Genomic DNA, 13,424 nt, shown 5'->3' on the forward strand with positions numbered 1-13,424 from the left:
TGAAACACCAATGATAACTGTTAATATATATATATATATATATATATATATATATATATATATATATATATATATATATATATATATATATATATAATATATATATATATATATATATATATTATTAAATATGACCGAAAAAGTAAGATTAATAATTCTAACACGAATTTTCTCAATCTTTCGTACATTACGCTTCACTGTTGGAGGTAAATCAAAAATTAATTCTCCAAAATTCATTTTTATTTCTAGTCTGACGCGACACGGGCGCGTTTCGTAAAACTTATTACATTTTCAAAGACTTTAGTTCACAAATACACAACTGAATAGAACTTACGTATCTCCGATTTTATATCTACATTTGAGTGAGGTGGGAGGGGTGATGTGGCATTAACACAAGACAGAACAAGAGGGGATATTAATAGGGTATTAAAAGTATCAACACAAGACAGAACACAAACAATGGGTATTGAATAGAAGTGTTTGTAGAAAGCCTATTCGTCCATATTTCTTGATGCTTCTATATTGGAGCGGAGTCTTGAGGTGGGTAGAATATAGTTGTGTGTAACACAACTATATTCTACCCACCTCAAGACTCCGCTCCAATATAGAAGCATCAAGAAATATGGACCAATAGGCTTTCTACAAACACTTCTATTCAATACCCATTGTTTGTGTTCTGTCTTGTGTTGATACTTTTAATACCCTATTAATGTCCCCTCTTGTTCTGTCTTGTGTTAATGCCACATCACCCCTCCCACCTCACTCAAATGTAGATATAAAATCGGAGATACGTAAGTTCTATTCAGTTGTGTATTTGTGAACTAAAGTCTTTGAAAATGTAATAAGTTTTACGAAACGCGCCCGTGACGCGTCAGACTAGAAATAAAAATGAATTTTGGAGAATTAATTTTTGATTTACCTCCAACAGTGAAGCGTAATGTACGAAAGATTGAGAAAATTCGTGTTAGAATTATTAATCTTACTTTTTCGGTCATATTTAATAATATATGTATACAGGAAAGACTGCTACCAAAATATACTAATATATATATATATTATTAAATATGACCGAAAAAGTAAGATTAATAATTCTAACACGAATTATATAAGACTGCTATATATATATATATATATATATATATATATATATATATATATATATATATATATATATATATATATAAATATATATATTTATATATATATATATATATATATATATATATATATATATATATATATATATATATATATATATATATATATATATATATATATATATATATATATATATATATATATATATATATATGCGCCCCCAAAAAGTGATTTCACTCATCACTTGCAAGCATATAAATCATTAAGGTAAAGAGCATCGCTCAACACAAACACTTACCATGCCGTTAGGTCCAGTAGGCAGAGCCGTCTCCTTCACCATCTCTGGGATCTCATATCTCTCTTCGGTTTCCGCTCTCTTTAGCACCTTATTTTCCTTGGGGGCTTCAGGAACCTCGTACCTGTCAACTTCTGAAGCTGCGGTGTAAGGCTTGGGTACCTTCGTGCTCTGCGCCGTCGGTGGAGGTGGTCGTGTGGGAGGGGCGCGGGACGTGTCGGGGATTTCGTATCTGTCGTCCGATGTCGATCTCTGTATTGAGTGTTTCTTTGAAGCCAGTTCATGGGTGACTGATGCCGAAGTCTCTGACGGCGCTAGTAACGTTGCCTGAACTGTGGTCTTGGGCGGCAGTAATGGTGGGGATTGGGAAATCTCAGGGGATATGGACGGTGGAAACTGTACAGCGACCGGCTGTGTTGACGCTGGTAACTGCGTCACAGGTGATGCTGAGTGAGGATCTTTTGTCGGCGCCGATGGAGCAAGTTGGGATGTTTTAGGCGGCATCGGTGGTGCTTTATCTGTAGTATCTTCTATACTATTGTCAATTTTACGAGCGTCAGCAGTGTGGACGGACTGCGTGATGACAGTAGATGGCTTGATGGTGATGGGTGAGGATCGTTGGGATGTATGAGGGGTGTGAGGAGGGGAAGTGTGAGGTGTTTCTGGCGGAGAAGTGTGAGGTGTCTCTGGTGGAGAGGTGTGCGGAGTCTCCGGTGGGGACTCAGGTGGAGGACAAGGTGGGGGTGGAGGAGGACTGTCGGGAGGGAGATCAGACTCATCAATAAACGGGACATTACATGCTCCTCTTAATAGTAAGGACTGCCGCATGGTCGCCGGGGAGAGCGTGGGAGCTTCTGGGATTTCATACTGGGGTGACTGCGGGGTTGTGGGCGTGTGTTTGGTCTTGGCATATTTCACTTCTCCAGCGTCCATGTAAGGAATATCGTCCAAGAGAGACAGAGAAACCTTAGGTGGGAGCAGTGGTGGTGGTGAAGACCGATCTGTTGTAGGCTCTTTGGGTGTTTCTGTGCTCACGCCAAAACCTGCTACCTTAGGTGGTGGTGGTGGTGGTGGTGGCGGTGGAGTCTTTGGGTGCTGGAGAGAGACTCTTTGATGGGTTGCTTTAGTGACACTGGGTACAGCTTCTTCCGTCTTGTTGGCTTGGAGGTCGTCTTTGGAGACATGAGGATTGGATGAGTCTCTCAAAATGCTATCGCTAGAGCGTTCTTCGGCACATTTATTAACGTGATGTACAGGATGATTTTCTACGTGTTGCTCAGAACTTTGCTCAGAAGTTTGCTTTGTCACTTTGTCGAAGTCACTTTGCTCAGAAGGTAGTGTCAAAGAGTCTGCTTTGGCTTTACCTACTACACCCAGAGACACATGTTGGCTTGCCTCATTGGCGCTAACAGCAGTAATGACTTCACATTTCTTTGGAACACTGATTGCCTCTTCATCGCCAACCGTTGGCGGTACTTTGACACTAACCTCGGTTGACGCCTCTACAGCTTGAGTAGATGAGTTGTGAGGTTTCTCAGTCATGTCCGCTTCACTTGGGATTTGTTGGATGTTTTCAGAGGCAATAACTTTTTTGTTTTCTGTATCCTGAGTTCCAATTGTTGGTAATGTTTGTTTGAGAAATATAGGGGTGGGTGGCCTTTTGGGTGGTACAAGTTTGGTTGGTTGTGAGTGAGTTGATGACTCTGTTGTGGAGGAATGTGTGTCTGTGTGTAGAGTAGGAGGTGGCTTGGGGGCTCGACGCTTAGGCCGTGTGACCGTAGAATTGTCCTGGAGCTCTGAGAGCGAGCCCATGGCACACATCGCCCCGTCAAGGTTAGGAAAGGGTAGAGATTCTTTAAATTCGTTCGTGTCTTTCAGCAGCTCAACGTCTTCGTAAAAAGGATTCTTTCCAACAAATCCAGCCACTGAAACTTTGTCTACGATGAAAGGATTGCTTTCTACGTCTTTACTGAGTGAACTGATTTCAGTTTCTTTATTTAACGTGTTGTTACGCTCCTTCGCATTTTCTTTTACAGATTCAATGTCTTCGTAGAACGGATTGAGAGATTTTCGGTACTCTGCTTTGTTCTTCCTCTCTTTGGCTTCTTGTGCCTCGGTTTCCTGCTCGGGACTATCTGGTGATTTGTTTTGATAGTTTTTCCAATCCGTGGGCATAAATTCTGGGGGCATAGGGGCACGGCGCTTCTTTCTCCTGGCGCCAGTCGATCCACCACGCAACGAGCCGGGCATGGAGGAAGACGACCACTCCACCTGAGGATATGTTAAACTTAACCCAGAGTCATCCTCACCCCCCGAACTAACTTTCTTTTTCGGGGGAAGTGGAGGTGGCGGAGTTTCCACGGGGACACTGGAAGCTCTGAGAGCCTGGACTTGCGCTCGTATCACGTCGATTTCTTCATATATGTGTTCCTCTGGGTTGTCTGTGGTGGCTTCTGGCACAGGTACTGGAGTCGGAACAGGGGTGATGACAGTCTCGGTGCTGCCAGATGTTGCAGAGCTACTCTGGCGTGGGCTCTTCTGAGAAGTAGAGCTCGAATGGATAGACTGTAAGTCCGGCAAACTGGACATATTTGTGCTGGTGGATAATCTGTAATCCTGAGCCACGGGCAAGGATACTGTGGAGCCCAGATTTTGTGGCTCTGTACTACCGGATGACGTTTCTGCTATTACCGGAGGAACTTCTCTGGAGTGTTCTTGTACGCTCGTCGTGGTCTCTGAAGTCTGTACTTTGATCTGAATCTTATTTTCAACGTCATCTTTTAAGGTCACTTCTTCCTCCGATGTGGAACTACGGCGGATTTTCTTTGTGTGATTCTTGATGAGTCTGACAGATGCCTGCAATGTCTCTGTGTCATCGTCTGTAACAGACGACGTTCTGCTGCTCGGTCTGAGGTGGAGAGACGTCTCTGAGTGCGCCGATACAAAACTGCCCTCTGACGAAGGTGGCCGCACCGGGATATCAACAAACGGGGCCGTGGATGATGACGCAGGGAAGAATAATTCTGCAATGTTGACCGGATACTGATGGGTTCCGGTGAGATATAGGCGAAGCTCTTCGGCCAACACCAACATATCGAGTGTGAGACGCGCCAGCACCGATACTTCGATGCCCGAGCGGCGTGGATACCTCAGCACTCCGCCGTCCTCCCGCTCCTGGTACCCGAGGGCCCGAAGTACCTCCACGGCACCCTGCAACAGATTGATTGATTGATGAAGATTAAGCCACCCAAAAAGTGGCACGGGCATGAATAGCCCGTAAGTGGTGGCCCTTTGGAGCCATTACCAGTATCAAGAGCTGATACTGGAGATCTGTGGAGGTGCAACTGCACCCTGCGTGACGGGAGATGTCTCCCCGACCCTGCAACAGGTCAACAACAGTAGAATAAGCATGCTAGTATGATAAGACACAGGAGGAGGCGAAACTTTGTGTTTAATTTGAATAACCAACTCGCTTGGGTTTGCAACTTAACATTTAGCAGCTAAATTTAATTGTACACTAATGAAAAGTGTTCCTCTATGAATAATGACATAAGGCATAAATTATTTAGTTTTGAAAAAAAGGAAAATAACAATGAGATGCTTGAAATCTTATATTAAGTTCTACAAGACCTTGAAAAATCTGTCGTAGTTTCGTTAGCAAGAATACAATGTATATGTCCTAAGATTAATGTATATATTTGAATAGTAAGAATGGATGGTATGAAAACATATAGATTAGAAATAGATTAGGCTTTTCTGAAAAAAACCCACTTGTTTAACACATTAGGAATCAATACAAATTATTTTTTAAACTTTACCACCACTATCTTAGCAACAGTAATGAGATGAGAGACTTCTAAAACAGGCACAAAGATGTCTTACTTCCGATAGTAAGACAGTAAGTAAGATAGTACAATGACATATTTTAGAGTACTGTGAGCTTAAACAAAACAGCAGAAATGAAGCTAATACTAATAATATACTAATGCGAGTAATAATTTAATAATTTATAATTTATACTAATAAATAATATACTAATGCGAGTATATGCTGGTGTTGAGACACCTTTATAATATATCCTGTCAACGTGACAAGTCCCGTGAAGCCCACCTTGACGGATGCCCAGGGTTGGTTGGGGTCAACCTTGACGGATCGCCAGCCATGTTGCCTGGACCCCTCTGGCTGTAGCAGCGTCTCTCCGTACTGCGCCAGGTGGATGAGCGCCACGCGTACCAGCGCCGCCCCCGTCGAGGTGTTGGCGGCACAGAGGCGGGGGGCGTGCAGGAGGGAGAGCTTCAGGTCCAGGGTGAGGGGGTGGTGGACCAGCAGATGGAAGGTGGACCAGTCTTGGCGGTCCAGACCACGTCCTCGACACAGCGACACCACCAACCGCGCGCGCCACAGGCTGTCACAGAGTCACCGAAAATATATGAAAATACAGCAAATGCAGTCCATAGAATGTCCACACACAGAAATATACCAAATTGTGTAAATATGATACATAATAAATTACATGAAGCACGATATATAACAAGAAGCAAGGTAAAGTGATTGATGTTAAACCTCCGAACTACTTTGTCTAACAATACTCACAGATTCATAAGACTTTCCTAAACCCTTGAAGCGCCAAAACGTGCTTAATGTCTCAAGAATTGAACGAAAAACAATTGACACATTTTAAAACTCAAGGAAACAGTTGGTTATCAAGATGGAATTCAAGTACATCAGTGTGGTAACACATTGGAAGAAAATGATGGACCTTAAAAGTAAACAAAAAATAAATTAATTTTCGACATCAACGTTGTGAGTCTTGGACATTAAACTGAAAATTTCCTAGAGCTGCAGTACTCTAGATATGAGTATCTCCTTGACAACCCTTGTGTCAGACTCCGTCAGTGTTAAAATGTAACCCGTTATCAGGATTTAACAAGCGTATAATGTGTACGCTCACTTGTCCAGAAAAAAGCATTGGCTGTACATTCCGCGCTTTTATTAAAGGAATTTATTAATAATGAAAAGCTGTACATTCCGCGCTTTTATTAAAGGAATTTATTAATAATGAAAAGCTGTACATTCCGCGCTTTTATTAAAGTAATTTATTAATAATGAAAAGAGCGATTAGCCACTATGGCTGTAAAGCATCCATTTAACTTATTCAAAATAAATATAAGTATACACTTAATTCCCTCGTTATAACCACTCATTGTGTCTCCCAATGTATATAATGATCACACAACTATCTACGCTCATTATCTTATTATTACTTTGTCTTGCCAGGCGCTTGACTTTTTTGTGATTTTTTGTTTTACTTACCTAACTTCGGCTCGCCAGGCGTTGCGTCGCTCGTCCTCCCGTGCTGGATTGGTGGAGGCCAGGTCCGGCGTCTCTCCAGGCTGCTGCAGCACCCACTGATAGTCCCCTTCGTCGTCAAGTCCAGGACTCACTGCTGTAGAGTCCATGTGATCTTCGCCCTGAAGATCATGCCAAGTGCTAGAGGCAGTGGCCTTTGGTGAAGGGCCACTGCCATATGTTAGGCAGGCATTCAAGAATATTGGGGAGTTACGTTAGTGGCGCGGGATGTATAAAAGTTGGTACACAGATCTATCCCAAAAAGCCCCTACACAGTAGATCGGGTGGTAGCTAAAGATATACCTTGGAGTGAGGCAAAATTTAATGAGCACAGGTCATGCTTTTAAAGCAAGTTATTGTGCTATAGTCATGGAACAATAATATGTATATAAACTCATATATACAATCCTAAATAACAAAGTTTAGTATTGCCTGTCTCTACCTCCTCATCACAATCGACTTGAGAATGGTCCAGGACGGACCGAAACGTCGTCGTCCCTTCAGCTTCTTTTGTGTGGTCTGGTCAACAAAGTTTAATCATATCGAAATATCAAGATGCCCCAATATGACAGCAACAAGCGAGTAGTAGTGTTAACTAGATGAACGCAACACCAAAATGTCTTCTTAAAGAACGCATATGTATTTAATATATATATTCTTAATGAACGTATAAATATTAGCACGGTGTTTAACTTTGCAATAAACTCGCTTCTTTCGTTGGAGGCCAAATTTCATCCCATGCGCAGACGTGACAACCCTCCCGCTCCGGGGCCTTGTTAGGAGCTTCTACTTTGAACTGTTTTTCCATGTATGCTGCTGTCAAGTGACCAATCCTGCCGCTTAGGCAACTTGTTGTTTTGCCCTCAGCTTTAGTTATTTTTAAATACTACTGTATAGCTCATGGAAGGGATATAAGGACAAGGAGCTGGGATAGGATTGAAGGGTAGTCCTTCGACCCAACTCTTTGACCGTCTGGATAGAACGCAAACCTGTACCAAGTGAGGCTGGTTTCTTGTTAATTGATATTGTCTAGTAAATTGTTATTAACCCCAAGGAGGACCTACGGGTAAGTTACATGTTAACAAGACTCACCTCGTCTGCGGTGGTGGCATCTGTGGTGGGCAGCAGGATGTCTGTGGAGTCCGTGTCCACAAGCACCGGGTCCTCCGAAGGCCGCGTCGAGAAGAAAGTGCTGCCGCTGGCCCTCGAGTCACGTCCACCTTCGCTGACTGTTTCGCCCTTCGCTGCAGGAGCGGTTGCTGCTGGTAGAGCTGTTTCTGCCACGGCGACAGGAGGACTACTAGAATCTGACACCGCTGAAGGCTGGCTAGGCAAAGGCGATGTCACTGTTATAGGTTGAGTGAATAACAGGACCTGCACAGGCTGCAGAGTTGTTGCTTCTGACTTTAATGCAGATTGTATGGTTACTTCCGTTGTGGATGAAGGTGAGAGGGTGACCTCTGATGGTCGTGCAACGTTTGATGTTACATCAGTTGGTGCTGTTGTTGTCTGCAAGGTTACTGTGGCACTCCCTGGTTCAGAACCAGCAAGAGTGACCTCAGTGGTGCTTGTTGCTGTTGGTACCGTCGAGGCATTTATACTCGACGTGGAAGGAGGAGGACCAGTTTCTGGCATAAATGCAGTGATAGAACTGGACTGAGAAACAGGAGGGTCCTGATGATTCTGAGGTGGTAGAGGTGAAGGTTTAATGACTGGGGTTTCCATCAACGCTCGCAGAGCAGATATATCTACTGTCGAGTCTGCCTTAGCAGTTTCAAGAGCAGGAAGAGAGCAGACAGATCCCGGGGAAAATCCACGTTCCAAGGAGGCTGAAGTATCATGCTGATTAGCTTCTTGTTTATCAGACTCTTCCACGAGTATGTTGATGTCAGAAGGCGACACATGCATGACTTCCTCTGTTGGTGTCACGTCACCACTGGAATGAATAATGTCTATCGATGGAGAAGGGGCAGAGCTGTGCACTGGTGTAGAATCTACTGACAATTTTGTCTTGAAAACGTCTACTGATTTTTCTAATTTCCGGAACGCATAAGTCAATTCTGAACTTAATCTTGAAGATTCATCAAACGTCATGTCAGACACAACACTTTGTCTATCACTTGTATTATCCAGTTCTTTCGGATCAGCAAGAGAATCTTTGTCACTTATACTCTCAATCTTGACTTTTCGACGTTTTCTCTTGGGAGGTATTTTTTTGTAAATAACTATGTCTGAAGGAGCAGTCATGAAAGACGATTTGTCTGTGACGTCTGAGATCCTGTCGACAGGGACGCCCAGTACGTTATGCATCCCTAATATCCACTCCTGCGTCTTCCCGATATCACTTGCTCTGGAGTCTGAGGACGCTCGACTCTTAGTGCGGGGAGGAGGTGTGGGCCCCCTTAGTGCTCGCTCCAAGGATGTTTCTCTTTTGTGGCCACGCACCGAGACGCTGTCCGAGGGAGCGATGCTGTGGATATCTGTGAGGTGAGAGGCGGCAGCCGGGGACGGGGACCGATGTGACACAGGCGAGATGGATTCCCGGGACGGGTGAGAGATGCGAGACTCGAGGCGTTGAGAGTCCAATGTGGTGGGGAGCGAGTCCTGCCGGGAAGACGTTCTTTCACTCTCCTCATGCCCACTCCAAGAAGTCGTCGACGCGGCAGGCACACCCGGAGGCCACATACACCCGCTCATATAATACGGATATGGGTACGGGTAGGGCACGCAAGGCATGTACGGGTACCATGGGTAGGGTCCCGGCTGTCCGGGTGTTACTGCCATGACTTCCATCTGCTGTTTCCGTCGGTTTTTTCTTGGCGGTGGTCGTCGTTCATTGAGAGCGAAACTGCCGACGGGGACCACACTCATTGCTTCAGGACCCGTAGGGAAAGTGATGGTTCCTGTCTCCGGGTGGCGTCGCTGGACCTTTACTCTCTGGATCTCTACTCGCCCGTCGTCGTCGTTGTAAATCCGTCTCAAGGTGTCGACGGTGTACTCGTCGGAGGGAACAGCCGCCGTGCTGTTGGTTGTAGTCATGGTGGAGGCAGGCTGGTGGGTGGACCAGGCCGGGGTGGGCGCCGGGTAGCCTATGGGGGGGTTCCAGGACCACGGGTTGGGGGTTCCAGAAGCGGGGAACCATGGCTGTGGGGGCCCCTGGTAGCCCACCATTGGGTAGAAATGTGCAGGGTAATGCTGGGGCACAGAGTTGCCTGCCCCCTCCCGCACACCACTCCGTGCTGACTTCCGTTCAGAAGACATCTGGAAACAACCGTATTGCTATTAAAGATTTAAATATATATGTGAACAAATTATGAAGACAACACAATGAACCTCAATTTATTCAACACTTGTATCTTCAAGAGCTCCATAGTCACATGGATGGAACGTTGAATTAATTTAGGTATCGTTTTTCTGGCGTTCCTTCACCTTATGCTTTCTATATGAGACATTATCAATATTTTCATTATATATAAAATCAAGAATATATATATATATATATATATATATATATATATATATTATATATATATATATATATATATATATATATTATATATATATATATATATATATATTATATATATATATATATATATATATATATATATATATATATATATATATATATATATATATATATATATATATATATATATATAATTATTTTTTGGATACTTGGCCAGCAGGTGCTCCATTAAACAGATTTGGTTAAAAATGAGCACAAAAATATGATCACACGTTCTTATAGCTGTCTAAGACAGCTGTCTATGCTTCTAATATTTTCTTAGTATCATTATTAATTAATAAGAAGAGTACTCGTTACCAACATTCGCGGTAAGGAAATTCTAGTAATTATTGAAGCATCTATTTGCTTCACTACAGCGTTTCACTCCTCTCTGGAACATCTTTAGGTAAAGAATGAATACAAGGGGTAAAGTTTTGGGTTAAATTACACACGTGAAAGGATCGGGGAAGTAAGGGAGTGAAGTGAACATAATATGACACTAGCAACATGCTAGAAAAGACAAAACCCTGATATCTACCACGGACCAAAGGGTACATTACACACATCAATACACTACATACACCAATACACTCTACATCAATACACTACACACACCAATACACTACACACACCAATACTCTCTACATCAATTCATTACACACACATCAATACACTACATACACCAACACACTACACACATCAATATACTACACACCAATACACCACACACCAATACACTCTACACCAATACACTACACACCAATACACTCTACACCAATAAGACTGTGTCAACAACACTACCAACCATTGGTCATTACCAGCAACACCCACTCCTCCTCCTCCTCCTGCTTACCGCTAATCAGCTGGAAGATCTCTTGCACGGTTCACTTATACTTTATTGTCGTGCATTCTGTGGGCGTGAGTGGGCGTGGGGGGTTCCTCCGCGCCTACCTGCAGGTGGGCGTGGCCTCCACGAGCCCCACCCCCCATAATCGCTGCCCCCGCCCACCCCCTGACCACTGGTGGTGGAAGAACTCCTTGGGTTGAGGGCCTGACGCGCTCACCGTATCTGAAGACAAGACACGTTGACTTAGTATTAAATATTTCAAAGAACGAAAGAAATTTGAATAAAGTTCTGTTTTTGAAATACTTGATTTATAAATTGCCAAGAGAATTGTTGTTTGTAATTTGGTTATTGAGAGGAATGTAATAGAAGTATTACCAGGCAGAAGGCCAGTCACCTGCAGAGGATCAGAAGCCTGGTATATATGTTTAGGCTAGACCCGTCTATACAGGCACCACTCCTGTGCCAGATAAGTTCACTACGGGCTCACCATAGCCCGTGCTACTCGCTCCGCTCCTGTGCTCGCTTAAATATGGTTCTGTACTTTGTCACGCTTACGTATGGTTTTACTTTCTAAGCGACGCTCAGATGTTATGATTAATTTTAGTGAAAGAGTAGTAGGTAAATGAAATTTTAGAACTAAGCGAGCAGATTGCAGTTGCCAAATCCATTCATAATTTCAAAAGTAGAACTGATAGGGGAAAATAAGTCGGGAGTCATCACGTTGGACAACCAGGCGGGGTTCATGAGCTAAATCTCTATCAGCAAGCACATATAGTTGAGTACACAGACCAGTGAGCACAGATAGGCGAGTACAAATACACACACACACACTCACATATATATGTACCCACTCACCGAGGCGCAGCAAAACTCTTCACAGAATACGTGAAGTTGGAGGCACTAAGCAAGATTCTCCTCCCACCCTTCCCTACCAACATTCACTATGCCGTCGTTGTTGTTGTTTTAGATTCAGCTTCTCGGAACCAAAAGTTCCAAACAGCACGGGCTACGGTGAGCCCGTCGTACTCACCTGGCACAGGAGATGCCAGCAGGGGAGTGCCAAACTCCCACATCAGTGCCACTCAGCCTGGTCTGCAGTGATCGTACTCTGCCCATCTTACTCAACCCTCCCCGCCCCCGAGTCCCAACACCACCAGACAGTGTCAGTGGCCTCCACACTGCGGCGATATTCCAACTATGATGACCAACTTTTCCCATACCATAACTGAACCATCATTCTTTCAATAAATATATATTGTGATTTTTGGTCTTATACCAACAGCTGTCACGTTGACCAAAAGCGTTGACTTTTGGTCAACGTACCAACACAATTCGTCTACAAAATTTATCATACTAGAAAAATAAGCCTCGTTCAAAGTTGAGATATAATGAGTAGACCTAAAGTAGTAAAGAAGAACTGATCATAAACAAAACTGTAAATTGGCAAATTGGTTGTACATAAATCCAACTACAACTATTTATACATGTACGATTAAAAATAAAAGCCGAAGTCGATAGGTAGATATAATAAATCACTTCCGCGTGAATTGCTCGCATGTCGCCTACCTTCCCGGGGCAGACAAGGAGGACATAGGTTACATTGCTTACGTCTGAAACAAGTGGTTAATGGCTGTGGAATTACAGAGGACATTGAGCGTTCATTGGCTGTGTTTAGGATGTCGAGGAGGCTCTCTGGCCCTCCCTTCACCTCTATCAGCTGACTCGCTCCGAGATTAGGTTTCTAAGAGTACTGGTGGCACTTGTACTCTGGGAACTCCTAGCCATTGTACTCAGGGAAGTTAAGAGGTGCTGTATGCCTTTTGTGTGCATTCACCTAGTTGTACTCATTTAGTTGTGCTTGCGTGGGTTAAGCTTTGGCTCTTTAGTCCCTTTAGTCCCGCCTCTCAAATCAACACAAGTGTGTGTGTGATACAAAAACACACAATTTTATTTTAAAAATTCTAATGGATGACAGTTTCTTCAAGTCACATCTCTCGCTTCTGAGGAGTGGTTTGTTTTTAATTTAGTGAACGATTTGTACTTATTTTGTAAAGAATACAAATACTATTATTAATACTACTTTTATTACATGACTATTATTATTACTATTTGTTGGCATTAGTATCATTATTATTATTATTAGAGTAATAATAGAATATTATTATTACTCTATAATTCAGTCCTAAAATTCAGAGCTAGAAGTATTTATTACTATTAAAATATAAATAGGTTCCATGCGACACCTGAAAAAGTAATTTAATAAAATTCAACCCGATTTTTTCGCTCCAGATTCCAGACCTAGTTAATTATTGCCCAAATTCAGTTGG

General features: G+C 43.1%; 2 protein-coding genes across 7 annotated transcripts in view; one reads left to right on the plus strand and one right to left on the minus strand.

Moving 5' to 3' along the window:
• LOC123770256 (mucin-2) overlaps positions 1-13,424 on the minus strand; it is a 33,483-nt gene that overhangs the window by 11,954 nt on the left and 8,105 nt on the right. For all 5 annotated transcript variants that reach the window (XR_006774317.2, XR_011231264.1, XM_045761925.2 and 2 more), the window contains exons 2-6: positions 11,104-11,319; positions 7,835-10,003; positions 6,707-6,864; positions 5,504-5,798; positions 1,397-4,603 (exon numbers count right to left, since the gene is read on the minus strand). Coding sequence is in view for 3 of the 5 variants with exons in the window: in XM_045761925.2 (XP_045617881.2) it covers positions 1,397-4,603; positions 5,504-5,798; positions 6,707-6,864; positions 7,835-10,003 (5,829 nt within the window). In the remaining 2 variants the exon portion in view is untranslated. The remainder of the gene's footprint in view (positions 1-1,396; positions 4,604-5,503; positions 5,799-6,706; positions 6,865-7,834; positions 10,004-11,103; positions 11,320-13,424) is intronic.
• The window catches only part of LOC138373605 (uncharacterized), a 34,456-nt gene that overhangs the window by 4,467 nt on the left and 16,565 nt on the right, over positions 1-13,424 (plus strand). The window lies entirely within an intron of this gene.

Source organism: Procambarus clarkii, chromosome 42, assembly GCF_040958095.1.
Source record: "Procambarus clarkii isolate CNS0578487 chromosome 42, FALCON_Pclarkii_2.0, whole genome shotgun sequence".
NCBI lineage: Eukaryota > Metazoa > Arthropoda > Malacostraca > Decapoda > Cambaridae > Procambarus > Procambarus clarkii.